At 41.1% G+C, this 16331-nt stretch overlaps 1 protein-coding gene across 1 annotated transcript; it reads right to left on the bottom strand.

Moving 5' to 3' along the window:
• Window positions 1-312: 312 nt before the first annotated feature.
• LOC134460589 (uncharacterized) lies at window positions 313-3373 on the bottom strand. Its single transcript, XM_063212965.1, has 4 exons — window positions 3272-3373; window positions 2996-3154; window positions 1466-1561; window positions 313-591 (listed from the first exon to the last, which is right to left on the bottom strand). The coding sequence occupies exons 1-4, from the start codon at window positions 3371-3373 to the stop codon at window positions 313-315; spliced, it is 636 nt and encodes a 211-aa protein (XP_063069035.1).
• Between the last annotated feature and the right edge of the window lie 12958 nt (window positions 3374-16331).

Below are 16331 nucleotides of genomic sequence, written 5' to 3'. Positions count from 1 at the left end.
AAATAGGATTCATTACACCTCTAAGTTTTAACTCAATTTTGACAAAATATCTAGTTACTGCACTCTGCCTTCGTAGGCATATGAGGTAAAACTGCTTGAAATAAAAAGTTCCTTTAGGTCAAAATAAAAATCTTACATTTTCGCTAACAGCCATCCACTAACAGTGAGAACATGGGTCAGTATGCATTGCAAAATACAACCTCATTCTAAGTGCAAATCAAAGGGGGACCGTGTCTATGTTCCCAAATCACTAAGACTAAAACATTAACATTTTAGGCCCATTGGTCCCACTGCATATTTTGAATAATTTCTTTAAATTAAAAGTGGGAATATGGCGCAGCAAGAAAAAGCTGTGGGACCATTGACGGTATACTTCAGAGCCTTTGGGTAGGAGATATTCAGGGCATAAAGGAAGCCAAAAAGGTATGCCAGAGCAGTTGGAGTATCTGGGATATCTTGCAAAACGACTCTCTCTTCGAGGATGACGGCAATGTTTTGCACTCGTGCAGATGTCCCTGGACCACAGTCTTCGCGAACATAAAGAATGCCCATAGCCACGCCCTGGAGAGCCACATCATCTGCATCGGTCTCCTGTAGAAAACAAAAGCACAAAAAAGGATTTTTACACTCACATTGAGTGCTCTGCCCCCTCCTGTACCATCTACTCAGGACAAAACTCATGGGTACGCGTCCACACTACACAACACTAGTACTATACACTGTTCCACAAAAATTAAAGTTGCAATGCAACTCCCCAGCAATCATACCAGAAAGGAGGAACTCATGGTGAATTCATTTTGCCTGCAGCATTGTAAATTCAACAACCAATGAGCAGCAAACTACACCCTAGAAATAGTTTTGTCTCTTCTGCAGGTGGCATCCACAGACCATTCCATTCCCCACCACAAATCCTATCCATCTGTTTTTTTGTCATGTATATTCATATCGCCATTTTGCATTGAATTTCTATGCATTTACCCCCCCCCCCAAAAGCTGCTCAATGAAACTGAGACATTTGTTTAATTCACCTGAGGGCAAAAGTTCAAAGACGCTCTTACATTCATTACCTCATCTCATGCTAATACTCCATTTTTATTCTCAGTTGCAGGGTGCGATTTGTTGGAAAAACCAGAAGAGGGGATATGTCAGATTTTAAGCAATATCAATGGAATTACATTGAACTGTGTTTAAAATCATGTAGAAAAAGTGGCAATATCAAAACCAAAAGGGGGGACAATTTCCCCCCCCCCCCCCCCCCCCCCCCCCCCCCCCCCCCCCCCCCCCCCCCCGCCCCCCCCCCCCCCCCCCCTACAAATCGCACCCTGCTCTGTTGTATTCTATTAGGCTACTCTGTCCTAGATGCATGTCAGCTTACTTTCAGTCTGCGTGTGCATGGGTATAGTGCACACAGTATGAAACATAAAAAAGGCACAGTAGTCCCTGTTTGATGCTAATGACTACTTACAAGGCATTCTTTGAAAAGTTCCTTGGGGTCCTCACGGAGAAATAACGGGAGTCCTCGAAGAGCAGCATCTTTGCGGTGCCTGAGGATGTCAGAGGTCTATGCACAAAAAAAAAAAAAAAAATTGGTCATAAAAGTTGAGGTAAAAATCTTTTAGTCATTCAGTCTTTCTACTCCCATATTAATTTAAGACTTTCCCCAGCACTATTCCATAATCAATAGGACACCAAAAACAATACAATTCAAGTGATTCATGATCAAGTTGGCAACAATGTGAATTTTGCTCTCTGTCGTGCAAATATAACAGGCAATGGATAGAAATTAGAGGTAATAACAAAATAATTCCCCCAAAATAGTTATTCCCCTGTGGTATCCACAGAACATCTTTTTGGCCATGTGCATCCTGAGAGAGTTTCATATCCCTGATGGCATCATGAGGCAGTGGATAACCCACTAAATTTGCTCAGCTAATGGCACTCATCCAAGATGGCTCTTTAAAGGAACAGTCCACCATTTTTTTCACACATTTGCAGTATTTCCAACCATTATTCATGAATGTGCATATCATTTTGTCTGTGTTTGCATTGCCTAGTTGAAGAGTATAGCCAAATTAAGCGTAACAATACAAATCTATGGGAACAAACGAAACATACTCCAATGTAGTTAAACTACTTTTAAATTAATTAAATAGCTTTTTTGCACTTTGGTGAATTTTACATTATGTCCTGTGATCACTGGTGTCTTGATGCAAATGTTCCCATTTACTTCCAGTGATTACGCTAAGCTATGCTAATAATTCTGATCAAATAACTAAGTACTGGAAACAATGACAAGAAAATGATAAGCACATTCATGAATAAAGCTTGGAAATACTGCAAATGTGTGAAAGTCAAAAATGGGTGGACTGTTCCTTTCATCTTTGCGGTACCCATCAGTAGTGTGCAGAGTATGAGGACGTTGGAACATACAGTAGACTGTTTACAAGATCTTCACAGGCAAAACACTGCCAGAGCGCTGCAAAACAGGTTTTCAGACCAATAACATCCATGTTTCTGCTCTAAAGAGGGCATGAGATCCGGGAAGTAATTTGCTTATATCACAGGTAATGTTGCCTACAACATTTGTGAAGAGCACAGGGTGCCAATGATGGAATTTGATGTTCAACAGCACATGATGTGCCATCTTGGATGAGCAGCACTACCTGAGCAAATTCAGTGAGTGATCGCCTCTAGTTCAAATCATCTGCCAGAAGGAAAAATGGTCTGTGGCCACCATAACAGAAAGTTTTAGTAGTTTTTTTAGTACCTCTAATTTCTACCCATTTGTTACATTTGCAAGGACCATTTCACAATTGTTTCTTTCTAGCTGGACAGGCTGACATGGGAGATGCATTGCTTTGTGTTGCTTTGCTTTTCCTTTTGTTTTTGAAGCAGTACAACATATGTGCTTTGTTTATAACATAATCAGTTAAAAAAAAGCCTGGCCTGCTTTGAGCAGTCTTCCAAAAAGCTAAGAATTTCAACCACAACATACCTCATCATCAAGCTTCGCCATGATATCATCCATAGCCTTTCCAAAGGCTGCTTTTCGGGCACGGTACAGACGAAGTAGTTTGGGAGTGTAATTGTCCACTGCAGCTCTGAAGGTCCTCAATAGCATCTTGTTTGTGATGCGAAAAAACTCAGCATCAATCTGTCAAATACACAATTCAACATAGACAAAAAGGAGCAGGTCAAACAATGTAATGGTTCTCAGCGTACGGAAACGTAATCAGATGTCTACAGCAGTATCAAAATTGTAAATTCTTACCTGCTCCTTGAAAAATAAAGCAGGCCATCTGTCTTGCACTTCAATCACCATCGGCTGGTCATCAACAATCTCCCTTCTCCTCAGCGAAAAGGTCATCTCCATCGTGTCCCTTACGAATTTCTCATCTATTTTGGCTGTCTTTGATGCGTCCACCAAGAGCTTTCTTTGCTGTTCAAGTGAGGAATCATCCTGCTGATTTGGATGTTCAGGAAAATGGTTGATCTCCCCACGCTTGGCTTTCTTCAGTGTGTATGGTTCAGTCTCTCCATCAGTCTTCCTTTTGCTGTTGAGGGAAACGTCACTGCAACCTGCCAGTCGCAGTTTTGCTCTGAAGTTGTTGAACTTGTTCCGGATACTGCCAAGCCAGCCATCATAACCGTTGCCATCAACATCTCTGAGGCATGGGTATTTGGTGATCAAAGCAACTGCAATGGATTCAACTTCGTGAGGCTGAGGGTACGCTTTTATATCAAAAGCAGCATGGGCAATTTTGTCAAGAATGTCTGTCTTAATGTCTCTTGTAACATCAATGCTTTTCTTCGTCTTCTCAAATGCCTCATTGCCTTTTCTTAACTTCAGCTCAACATCAAGAGACAGAGCAGGGATAGGGAATGGAGAGGGCCACTCTGACGCACTGCGCAAATTTCTTGTGGAGGTGGGCGATGGGCTGGGTGAAGTTGCAGGTGAGGCTCCTTTGGAGGAGCTTAGGCTTGCAGTGTCGAGTGACGAGATGGATCCAAGGGACTGTGATAGATCCAAGGGATCTTCATAAGCTGAATGCCCTTTCCACTGTATGTGTAGAACTGCACGTTCAGGTGGAAGTTCTGATATCTCTGACAAATTGCAACGGGCATTTTGGAATTCAGGGTCCTCAAATTGCAATTGGAAATCCCCCTGAAGTTGTAGTTTTTCTTTAAGGAAATCCACAAGCGCATCCACAGACTCTGGCAATTCTGGAATTTGGACGCGTCTTGCTTCATCAGCAGATACTACAACTCTTAGCAATAGTACCTATGAAACAGGAAACATTCAGGTTAAGGAAAATACACTGATTGAAAAAATAAGGACAAACACAATGCAACTCCCAAGTCAATCATATGTCAGAAATAACAGCCTGTGCAGTAACAAAGCAACTATATGTTAAATATGACCCACATTAGGCAAATGGATTCACAAACAATTGACAGAAAGTACTGGCAATTACTCAAATACATCCAAACTTATTTATTATTTATTGTTATTTGCCAGGTGGAGTCTCAGATCATCTGTTTTTTTTCAGAGATTTTGGTAACGTGCATTTTTGACCGCTTTTGTAACCATGAGGCAGTGTCTGACACCCTTGAATTTGCTCAGGTAGTGCAACTCATCTAATGAGTGGCAGTCACTGAGACACAGTCTCATCATACCTTCAGGTGTCAAAATGCAAATGATGGAAAAACTCAGGGGAAAACTGTAAGGAAAATTGTAAGCAAAATCGATTCACAAAGCATATTACTTCTTGACTGGACAGGCTGGTACTGTATCACAGACGTATGATTGACTGGGAGTTGCTTAAGGTGTTCCTTCTATTTATGAAGCTGTGCAATACATTACACAATAGAAACGCATTTATAGGATTGGAATTTACGAGACTAGTTTGGGAATAATGCACTACTCACCATGATCCGTCTAACAATGCGTCCTCAACGTCACCCAGAGCCTTCCCCCAACAAGGTAAGCTGCCAAAGGATAGTAATGATTCAATTGATTGACATCAACAACCATGATTTCACCATAGACACTGTCCTCTACTTGAAAAGACCTGTAATGTTCAAAGTACCAGGCAACAAGCTTCTTTGACAAGAATAATACTTTGCCACCATGGACAATGATGCTCAAAATTTTGAAAAACTCTGGTTGCCCATTAAAATGGCCAGCTGTTACAATCATGCCTTGAGAGTATTCTGTTCCAAACAGTTCCAGTTTACGAGTAATAGAAATCGTGTCAACATGTGGCAATTTTCTTAACACCGCAGATCTCTGTGCACTGTCCAAAGTTCCCACCTGAACAGCTACAACTTTGTTGATGTACAAGTCAGACTTAAAGAGGCTTTCTCCAGCCAAATTGTATGCCATTAACTGCTGATGCTTTGCAGCCAAGGAGAGCAGTACATTCTTTGTGTTATGTATATCCCGAGCAACTGATTTAAAGACACTGTGCTTTGATTCGAACCTCATGGTCCAGAGTTCCACTAACGGACCATAACAGCGTATGAGGTGTGGATAATGCTCAATTATGTGATGTTTTGGTTTTAAGACAAAATCAGGAAACGTCGCTTTAAGTAGTAAGCGATGATCTGATAACTTGAATGCAAGATAGCTTAATGTTTCCTCTGTGAATTTGTCAGAAACAACTATTTGAACAATCTCTTTTAAGTCCATTAATATCTCCCATGATGGTTCACTCTCTGGGACGAGCCAACCAACCATGAGGGGAAGCAGCCGCAGCAGTGCCCAGTTTTCATGACCATTTCCCCCAATAGACTTCTTTGTAAGGGCTGATTTAGCGATGACCTTAGGCTTGTTGACTTTATCTGTGTATTTATAAGGGAATGATCTGATGCTGTTGTTAAGTCGGTCCAAAGTGAAGTATCCTTTAGAAATTAAGTCCGAAAGGCACAATGCTAATTCGAGCGGAACAATGCCTTCAAAAGCATCATGCAATATATCAGGGGGAAAACCCGTTACAGGATGAAAGCTAGACAAATGCTTGCTCAAAACACACTCACGTTTAACACCATTTACACTCTGAAGCCTTTCATTTCGCTTAAGCTCTTCCACAAACTCATTGTGCTGTTCAACAGTTCTCAAAACAAAATCCCCTGATTTAACAGTTGCTATTTCTCTATGACTCACTAAGCAAAAACGGCAGAACTTATCCACAATAAAGCTTTCCTGGAATCCCGCTAGACTATGTGCCCCGAGATTATCGGCACAGACGCAAAAGAGCTTCACATTAACAGTCGTCTTCAAGTTCTCCACAAAGACCCCATGTTGACCAACCAGCTTAAAATCTTTTATAAGGGGCTCTAAAAAAGGCTCATAACCAAACTTCCTGACATCAACACTCTTTCCTAAAGCTCCCAACTGAATGGACGTCAAACCTGACCTGAGCTTTGATGGTAAGTTAAGGATGACCCAGTACACTCCAACTACTTTGTGGATCTTTCGTGATGTCCCAAGCGGGTTGCACAGTTCAAATTCATCAATATAAAGGGCTATACTGATTTCTGTCTCTTCACCAAAGGAAACATTGCGCTGCCTAAAGTACTGTCCATCCTGGAAAGTCCTGTAAACACCAGGCAAATGCTCTTGACTCAGAACTAGCGCACTTGAATAATCAGGGCGTCTCAGCAAGTTTTCAAGCACCAAAGTCAATGGTACATAAACAAATGTGTTTCTACTCTCTTGAGTGTATCGATATTCCACTGGCTCAATCAAAGGAAAATGCTGTGCAAAATACAAGTTTCTTCTGTAGTCAGTAGATAGGCAGCCCTTTTCAGAAATTGCTGACAGTAATGGATTAGAAGTAAAAACAGAGTCAACTATCTCCTTAACTAGCGTGTTCTCTGATGAAAGGCTGTGTTTCGCAAGAACCTCTGAAACGGCTTGAAAAGCATTGGATTTGGAGCAAATCAATACATCACGTAGTCCCTCAATTATTGTTTGAACTGCACTTCGTGAGACATGCAAGGAAGTTTGCATAGACAGTAAAAGACTTGCAAGTTTGTTCTCAACTGTTGTACCATCAAAATGTTCTACTGCATGTTCCTCCAACACATGACTCGATTCTTGTTGAATTGAAGTTGAAGCAGCACCATCGATACTTCCAGCTGCAGTTACAGCAAATGGCTGAATCACAGTTCTTAAGTCATTTACACTGTATTGCCTATGTTTTCTGCTTTTATGTGAACTGAATGTGTTGTAAGCATTCGTTTTAAACTCACAACCTAAAAAGGGACACTGAACGGTTTCCTGAATTTTAAGATGATTTCCCAGGTGTTTAAAAAAGTCCCTTTCAGAACATATTTCTTGAAAATCACAACATTCACATTTGAAGGTGAAATTGGACTGATCATGAACAAGTGCACCTTTGTGATGAGATCTTGAAAGGTGTGACTTTAAGGCTCCTCGAGTTTTAAACACACAAGGACAGCTGGAATGAACACAAGGCCAATGGTGGGGTCTCCTGTGGTGAAGCTCCTGGTGTCTGACAAGATCGTCCTGGTCTGAGGAGAAACCGCAGTACTTGCAGAACATGGGAGATTTGGTGCTCCTATCTGAAACATGTAACCAGAAAGAATATTTGAAATAAGTGGTGTGATAGGAACCACTAAGTATAACAACGTAATAGTGCATTACATTAAACATTACTTTTTGAAAGCTCATTCGATGTGCACAATTCAAATGCTAATAAATTAACAAAACCAATAGACAAACATGGGCAATAAGCTTACAGTGTTGGGTAAGTTACTTTTAAAAGACAGATTACAACAGGTTAAAAAACAGGTCCAGGTTACAAAAACAGGTAAATACAGGTTGCTTTATTTTGGTGCTTTCAATTGTAATTGAATTACTTTAGTCTTTACTGAATTTTAAAATGTACGTTACTCTACTTTTCGCATGAAAAGTTGGTTTCAACCGGTGAACTAGCACACCTCATAGACACTTTCCCATGGTTGTAGGCCTAAGCTATGTGAATACCCTTATATCTGTGCAAACTGTAGGACTACCTATACCTATGGAATCTCATGAGGTCTATTGCACTTTCTCACATCTAAAATGCATTTCATGATTGGACTGTAAGCCTATTTATAACAGTGTAATAGTGCCCTTTAAGTGAGATTTTTAGTTGTTTATTTCCAGAATTCATGCTAACCATTCACTAATGTTAGCATTGCTAACATGCCTGCTAAGTGTCCTTAGTTACATTACATTACGTTACATATTACATTACCTTGCACTTAGCTGACGCTTTCATTTATTCAAAGCGACTTACAGTTATTATTTTTCAGGGTATTGGTTACAGTCCCTGGAGCAATGTGGGGTTAGGTGCCTTGCTCAAGGGCACTTCAGCCATGGATGGAGATATAGGGAAAGGTCAGGGGGGATTTGAACCGGCAACCTCTAGATTGAAAGACCAACTCCCTAACCACTAGGCCACGGCTGCCCCACATAGTTCAATTTCAATGTCAACATCGATTAGATGCAGCTCGGCATAGGGCAGACTTGAATTCAGCACACCCAAATTGACAGAAAACTATTTGCCAACTTTTTTCTCAAATACCTTTAACTCGTTCAATAAGCTCTTTTTTCCAATTTTGGTACCAGTCTACTAGTATCATTAGTTTAAATTAAATGTCAACAGCAGCCATTGAACCAATTTAAAAATATATTAGTAAGCAGAACCTCTTACAAAATGGCTACCATATTTATTTTTGTGTGGTCAGGGCAAAGAGGTTGGATATTTAATAAAGAGGACTCGAAACACGCCCACTCAATGCAAAAGCGAGTGCTCAAAATTCGGTCTCCTAAGGGGGCGTTGTCCCTCCTTCTTCTTCTCTTTTCGTGGTGTTTGCACACGACGGGTGCTACCGCCATCTACAGCGCTAAGGGGACTTCATTGATTCTCAACCTCAGGACTCCGAAGGTCTCCTAACCCAAGGTCTCCTAAAGGGGCTTTCACCCGACATAAAGTGGATACCGGAAAAGAAACAAAATGAAGCTTCTTGTTAGATCTACTTTCTTTGGTCAGGGCCTTCGTCCAAAACATCGGCCCTCAGAGAGTAGATTTCTTCCAAGAAAATGTTTTACACCAACCACTTAGTGGCAATGGCGGCCATCTCACAAATTTTCGGGTAGCCAATGTGTTTTTCCAAAACAGTGGCCCTCAGACAGTATTTTAGCCAAATGTTATGGTTTTATACCAAAGTAAATGTTTTTTTACACTAACCATTTAGCGATGGCTGCCATCTTGAAAAACGACCACCATATTGAAATTTCGTGTGGAAAGTTTTTTTTTTTCTCCTAAAAATGGACCCTTAGTGTGCTTCAGCCAAATATCACTAAAGTGGTTTTTACACTAACCATTAGTAGAAGAGGTGGCCATCTTGAAAAATGGCCGTCATATTTAATTTTTGGATGGCCAGCGCTTTTTCCGAGTAAGTGACCCTTAGAGAGTATCTGTACCAAATTTCATGCTTTTATACCAAAGTGAAGGATTCTACTAAAAAGGCCCTTAATTTGCTTGTCTATGTGGCAGATTTCAATTCAGCACACCCAAATTGTCAAAAGAACACCATAAGCCAACTTTTGTGTCAAAAAAGCATTAAACTCCTTCAATACGTTTTTTCCCTCAATTTGGTACCAGTAATAGTATCCTTAGTTTAAGTTCAATGTCAGCAGCAGCCAGACACAGCTCAGCACATGGCAGATTTGAATTCAGCAAAAATGCCTTTAACTACTTAACACTAGAACTACCAGGATTTTTCTGCCTACCTAGAAGTACCAGAGAGGGGTCATTTGACCCGGCGGCTTTTACCTAATACACTAATCACTCATTTTGTTATGGTAATGAGGCTGTTAGGGGCCGTGTTTGGGGTGAGGGGTGAGGGGGTCACACCTTATAGTGCTAACAGCCAAGACAAACAGGGACAGACAGCTGTCAGCCTCCAAAATCACCACAGGTAAATAGCAACTTGCATGAAGATATCAGCAGCAAAGACAGATAGCACAGTTTGGCGGACAGTGTGTTACAGTTTTTCTCAATTGGTTTGTCTCATTTCTTGAAACTGAGATGTCATTCTCAAAACATGGACAAATCCCAAAACTAATTTGCAGTTCCTCACAACAAAATGGCATTTATCATTGCTTTCATCAAATTTCAAATGCTTTTGTACATGTCTCAATCATTTAGTACATCCTTGCAAATGGCTATGTATAAGTATCCTACAGTTAACACAATCAGCTTACATTTAGTAGAATTTTCAAATGAATGTACCTTGCTGATCTATCCCAATTGGTTGATTCTCAGTGTAATGGTTGTCCTGAAAACACGTCAGCACATTTTCTTCATATAAGTCATCAATGAATGTGTGAATGTCCCATGTGATCATGACGAATCATATGACTGCAACCAGATAATGGTTGAATTACAGTTTTTCTCGATTGGTTTGGCTCATTTCTTGAAACTGAGATGACATTCCTATAACCATTGGGTCATTTGGCCAAACATTCTTACACTTCTGCACAACAGTTCAGATAACTAGCAAAATGTCATATACCTCCCAAAACACCTCATTCTTGCATCAGCACTAAACCGTCTCACATATAAATAGTCAGTACCGTCAAAATGGCATAGATCCTTCTCAATTTGCATTCATTTAGTCTAAAATAAACTGGATGGTTCAGCATAACTATATGGATCCTCATCACTCGCTCATATCATCCCAAAAACAGTTTACCCATGTGTCAAAACTAAATTTCTTCCCCACATATATCATCAGTATCCACAAAATACATTGTCCCTTTGCCATTGTGTAAGCACTGCCAGTGAAAATGGTTAGGTGTTTTATCTACGTTCAGCTAACAGATTTCAACTATGTATAAAAATGAAAAAGTGAGTGAAACCATTAAAGTTTGACATCACAGACTAATTCTTCCAAGGGTATTTTACAGTAACTTTCTTTACTGTGAATTCATATACAGAAAGTAATGCCCATATATCACAGGTTTCTCGTGGGTTTGGCTCATTTCTCAAAACAGAGATAACGTTCTCAAAATAACATGGATAAATGCCAAAGCAACTAGCAATTGTTCAAAACAGAATGTCGTTTGAAAAAATGTCATGAAATTAGCCAAATAACAGAGGAAACTGTAGTATACACGGTTGTAAAATTATTTTCTACTAACTAGTAAAGTTACAATACCATCTGACCTGTTGAACACTGTCATGAATTTGCTATGTAATGAAATTCTTAAAATATGATGTCCTTGACTGTTTTGGGAATTGCGTAGACCACTTTGCATATGATGACTTACACCAGTGTTTCACAACCAGGGGTACGTGTACCACTAGGGGTACGCGAGCACACTGCAGGGGGTACTTGGAAAAGTGTTATTATTACAAATGCATGGAGCAGTCACATCAGGACAGAGAAAATGATATAGAAAATAGATTAGGGGGTACATATAGCACAACTAAGAGGCTTAGGGGGTACGCAAGACAAAAAAGGTTGGGAAACACTGACTTACACAATGAAATAATGCTGACGTGTTTTGGAGAGGGCAACCATTAGACTGGGAATTTTCTCATTCGTTTAGATAAGCAAGGTCAATTTATTTGGAAAATGTGCTAAATGTATGCTGAATGTGTCAACTGAAGGGTATTTGTACATATCCATCTGCAGAGATGTACTAAACATCTGAGACATGTACAAAGCATTTGATATCTGATGAAAGCAATGAAAAATGCCATTCTGTTTTGGGAAATTGCAAGTTGGTTTGGGGATTTGTCCGTGTTGTTTTGAGAATGTCATCTCAGTTTCGAGAAATTAGCCAAACCAATAGAGTGTGAATCTCCCATGCCATGTGACCATAACGACTCATGTGAATGCAACCTGGCAATTGTTAGATGCATAAATACCAGTGCATGTGGACTACTGCTTCATTTCCCTCAAGAATTTTGTGGTGAAAGAAGCTCCTCTCCAAGGAACGAAGATGCAGAGATACAGCACTCAACAGGCATTGGAAATGATCCACACACGCACACACACACACACACACACACACTCTGTGTCTCAAGTGACAGCTGTGAGCTGCTAACAGCCACATTTCCACAACAAAAGGAGTGTCTGCAGGGGGTCCAAAGGGTCAAATGACCCCCTTGTGGGGCTTTTAGGTAAAAAGGTCAATTGACCCCTCCGTGGTAGTTCTAGTGTTAAATAAGCCCTTTTCCCAATTGTGGTAGGCCTAGTCTACTATGATAGGCTATGCAGGCTAGTCTGCATGGGTTACACCACATCAGGACACAATATTATAACAAACTGAGCTTCCTTGGCGGAGGTATGCATCCCACATTTCTAGTTCCCAATTACTTAACTCACGCTGACTGTTGCAGCAGTGCTGATGAGGAGGCTACCCCAACAATGTTTGGCAGTGTATTTAACCAATTTGTCATGACGGCGTGTTAGTTAGTCCACTGAAACAATTGGCGGTGGAACTCAAAAGCATTCTAGGGCCACGTTAAACAAATCACAGTCCCAGTTCAAGTAGTAGACTAATTCTAGACCTTGCATTGCATGCACAGCGACAAGGTAGCCTGCGTGCGCGCTCTCTCAAACACTCACACCGGAGAGCTCGAAAGGGGCTAGAAAAAAACAGCTCAGCAGAGAGCACTGCACATAATACTCACACGTTTTGTTTTATTAGCAAACCCGACAGCGATTTCACTGCTCAACTTGGGTAACAAGTAACGACTTTGCGCAGTAACTAACAACGTTGCTGATATTTGAAATGTAGGCCTAATGCTTTGAGCCCTACCTCCCTACTGCCACAATAAATGAAATTCCAGTAAGCGAACCAAACATTGACACAGCCTTACAGGGGCGCGCGCTACTGTATGCAAGCTGGACGGAAGCAGCAAGAACAAAAACACTGTCCGTGAGGTCACACGAACGACTTTGAGTCGTTTAATGTTTGCATTACCAGTATAATTATATGGCTAGTGCCAGATAGACAGGCAGCGTGGCACGGGACTAATGCACTCAACTTGTGAACATTGCATGGTCATTGTGCACACGGAAATCAAATATATCGAGAAAAGGATCATGTAACTTACTGTACCGCAGATGCGCTGACAGTTTGCAAATGGGATTTGAAACAGTCGATAAGTTAGCTAACGTCAATGCCCTATGAGCTAGCCTAATTAGCAAACACAGGTCAAAACTAACACCTGGTCAATCGAAATATTAAATTCATAATAACGCACACAGACATTTCTTGAGTAGGACACAATGAGGAATACATGCTTAAAGCCGGTTAAACACATACCTTTTTAAAGTTTGGCCATCCTGCAGATCAAGTTGTGAACACTTCAGCCAGAGTGAGAAGCACGTTGTCCAGCCCTTCCGATTTTGAGAGGAAAGGAAACCCCGTGTGTAGGCCAGCAAGCGCATGCGCTGATTAAACACCTGTGCCAATTATGTATTTTCAATTCAGAATATTAACTATTGTATATTTACACATCACTGAGATGCAACCTATCAGTTTGATGTGGATTTTTCTGTTCTTTGATAATAATTCCTATTTCCTGTCCATTCAATTGTGAACATGTAATTGCTTGAACAAAGCGTAATTCTATTTTTTACGGTGCAGGTTCGCGCCCCGAGGGGGACCAACAGGTGCAGGAAGACCTCCCTCACACTGCCATTTAGTAATTATCTGCACCCTTGGATGGAGCTTTTTATTTTTCCCCAGAAGAGGTTAGTGAGCCACAAAGTCTTCCTCTTCATCCCTTTAGTCTAAGGCATTTCTCCTTGTTAAGGGGAGATGGGAGGTGGTGACAGAGGAGGTGGTGGAAGGGAGCATTGGATGAGAGGTGGGGGAGATAGGAGGTGGTGGAGGGGAGCAGTTGCAGAGAGAAGTGGAGGAGGTGTAAGACAGGTGGCAAAGAGAGGTGGAAAAGGGGTAGTGGTGGAAGAGAGAGGTGGAAGAGAGAGAGGTGGTGTTGACCGTGCCCTTGAAGCCGTAATCCCCTGGTCCACCCCCTGTAACACATCTGTGTTTGGCCAGAGCCTTTTTCCTTTCTCCATCAAGTAAACCAAAGCTATAGAGGATAACACACGTACACAATAGATAGGTTAGTATGCAATCATAGAAAAAGGGTTTGTGTGAAAGTGTTACAGAACACACGATACAAGGCCAGTGCATCTCGCTTAATTGTGTAATATGCGACAGTTGAACAAGTGTGGAAAAAGAATACTTTTACAAAAGGTCGTAAAACTGCTAGGACATGACTAATTTTGGTGAGGGTAAAGCATTTTTTAAGTATGTTTGCTATTCATCAACTGTTACCGAAGCAGCAGATATGCTAGCAGACAGGTACTGGATTTTACAGGCACATGTTCTTCAGGAAAATACAAGTCTACAACCACCAGAAATCCAATGTTGACTCTTTGCTTGATTCAAAGCTCTCGACTGGATTCTCTGGCTAATTAGCGCTTTCGAGAATGAGCTGCATGAGCTTAAAATAGAGCTGGCGGTATACAGGGTGTTTCCTCAGCGGCGAGGAGGGTGTCATTAATTAGTCTAATGCAAGAGTTGGAATTAAAATACACTTATTATCTGTCTGTCTGTCTGTCTGTTTTTCTGTCTGCCCTCCTCAATCATGACCAATGAGGTGGTTAAATATCGCCTGGGTATATAAATTTATATATTTTTTAAATGACTGTCTTCAAATTTCTTGATTGTCAAGGTTGAATTATTCTAAATGTTCATACGTATGTACATAGACAAGATGTTGGCAAGTCTTTATCCAAAGATGCCACATATTTGTACTGTATACAAGAATAAAACATGCCATGAAAATTACATGAATCAAAATAGAGAGAGAGTTGACCTATGCTGCTCTTACAGCACTTGTTTTATTTAGGTCAGCCTTTTCCCAATTATTATGCCAAGTCAGGCTTGAAAGTTGATTGCCTCGCTATAGCTTGGCTCTAAACAATAAATCGTGTCCTGACAAAGAGGAGCTTTTGTGCACTATATACTTTCTAGTGAAGACCGAATATCAAGGCTTTTGTATCAGCTATATTGATTCCTCAAGGTCTTGATGAAGCATTGGCTGGACATTAACCTTATGTTGACGGATGCACTTTTTTGTCCAAACAATGTCTATAAATCACAGTGTGTGTGTGTGTGTGTGTGCGTGCGTGCGTGCGTGCGTGCGTGCGTGCGTGCGTGTGTGTGTGTGTTTGTGTGTGTGTGTGTGTGTGTGTGCGTGCGTGCGTCCATGCCTGTTTGCATTCATGCGTGCGTGCATTTGTGTGTGTATGTGTGTGTGCAGGAGGTTTGCTATACATAACTTTGTCCAGGGCCCAGCCAAAGCTGTCTGCATCCCTAAGTGGGCCTAATAATACTGTGCAATCATGGTGCTGTATTGTCAAAGGATTATTTTAGCTTAAAGGATTACAACATAGGCCTTAATTGTATAACAGAATTTTATGGTGATTTATGTCATATTATTTCTCATCTGAGACGCATATTAAACTAGAAACGCACTCAGAGAGTGCACACCTCCACCAAGGAAGCTGAGCATTTGACTATGTTTTACCCTATTGTTTTCCAACTCTTTCTACTTTCTTTTTGTGGAGTTAAAAACTCAAATGTCAGCATTCACCCTACCCTGCAATGGTGAAGAATCTTTAAAAAAGTCCTGGTTCCGGATCGTGACCCGAATCACCATCAAAAGTTAATCACTTGTTCCTTTGGTCATTTCCAACAACTCCACAAGGAGTTCACTAAACTGTGAAATGAAGTGCTAGCATACAGTTCAGTGTCTAATGTCCAGTCAGATTGGCAGTGTGGATTGAGGATCTTTGGGGAGGTTAAATGACACCCATGCCAAAACAAGGGCTTACACATTTAAGCCAGCCAGACAGACAGACAGCCAGACAGCCAGACAGCCAGACAGACAGCCAGCCAGACAGACAGCCAGACAGACAGAAGACAGACAGACATGTTCAGAATTATGACTGACAGACCAAGTCAGCCTCCTGTCCTGTCCTCCAGTCCTCAAAACACTGAGTTGCCTTGACTTACTGTCTTACTAAGAGTAGACCAGGAAAACAGCTGTCAACATCTTCCTGTGCATAGTGACATTGTGGTGTGCCCTTGCAGTAACAGTCTATCTCATGAATACACCAGTGATGACCAGAGAATCACTGGCGACAGAGAATCACAGGACTGTTCAACAAGAGAGATACAAGTACAGTAGAGTATCATTTATTAATCCTGAGGGAAA

Source organism: Engraulis encrasicolus, chromosome 13, assembly GCF_034702125.1.
Source record: "Engraulis encrasicolus isolate BLACKSEA-1 chromosome 13, IST_EnEncr_1.0, whole genome shotgun sequence".
NCBI lineage: Eukaryota > Metazoa > Chordata > Actinopteri > Clupeiformes > Engraulidae > Engraulis > Engraulis encrasicolus.
Note: the sequence above shows the minus strand (reverse complement) of the source record. Positions and strands in the feature narration are given on the sequence as shown.

What these genes read in the sequence shown, in the direction of transcription:
- LOC134460589 (XM_063212965.1), bottom strand. Translation starts at nt 3,373, where the DNA reads ATGGAGATGACCTTTTCGCTGAGGAGAAGGGAGATTGTTGATGACCAG. An exon ending in CTTTATTTTTCAAGGAGCAG is followed by an intron (nt 3,155 to 3,271) that starts GTAAGAATTTAC and finishes TGTATTTGACAG; the next exon opens with ATTGATGCTGAGTTTTTTCG. An exon ending in AACTTTTCAAAGAATGCCTT is followed by an intron (nt 592 to 1,465) that starts GTAAGTAGTCAT and finishes TGTTTTCTACAG; the next exon opens with GAGACCGATGCAGATGATGT.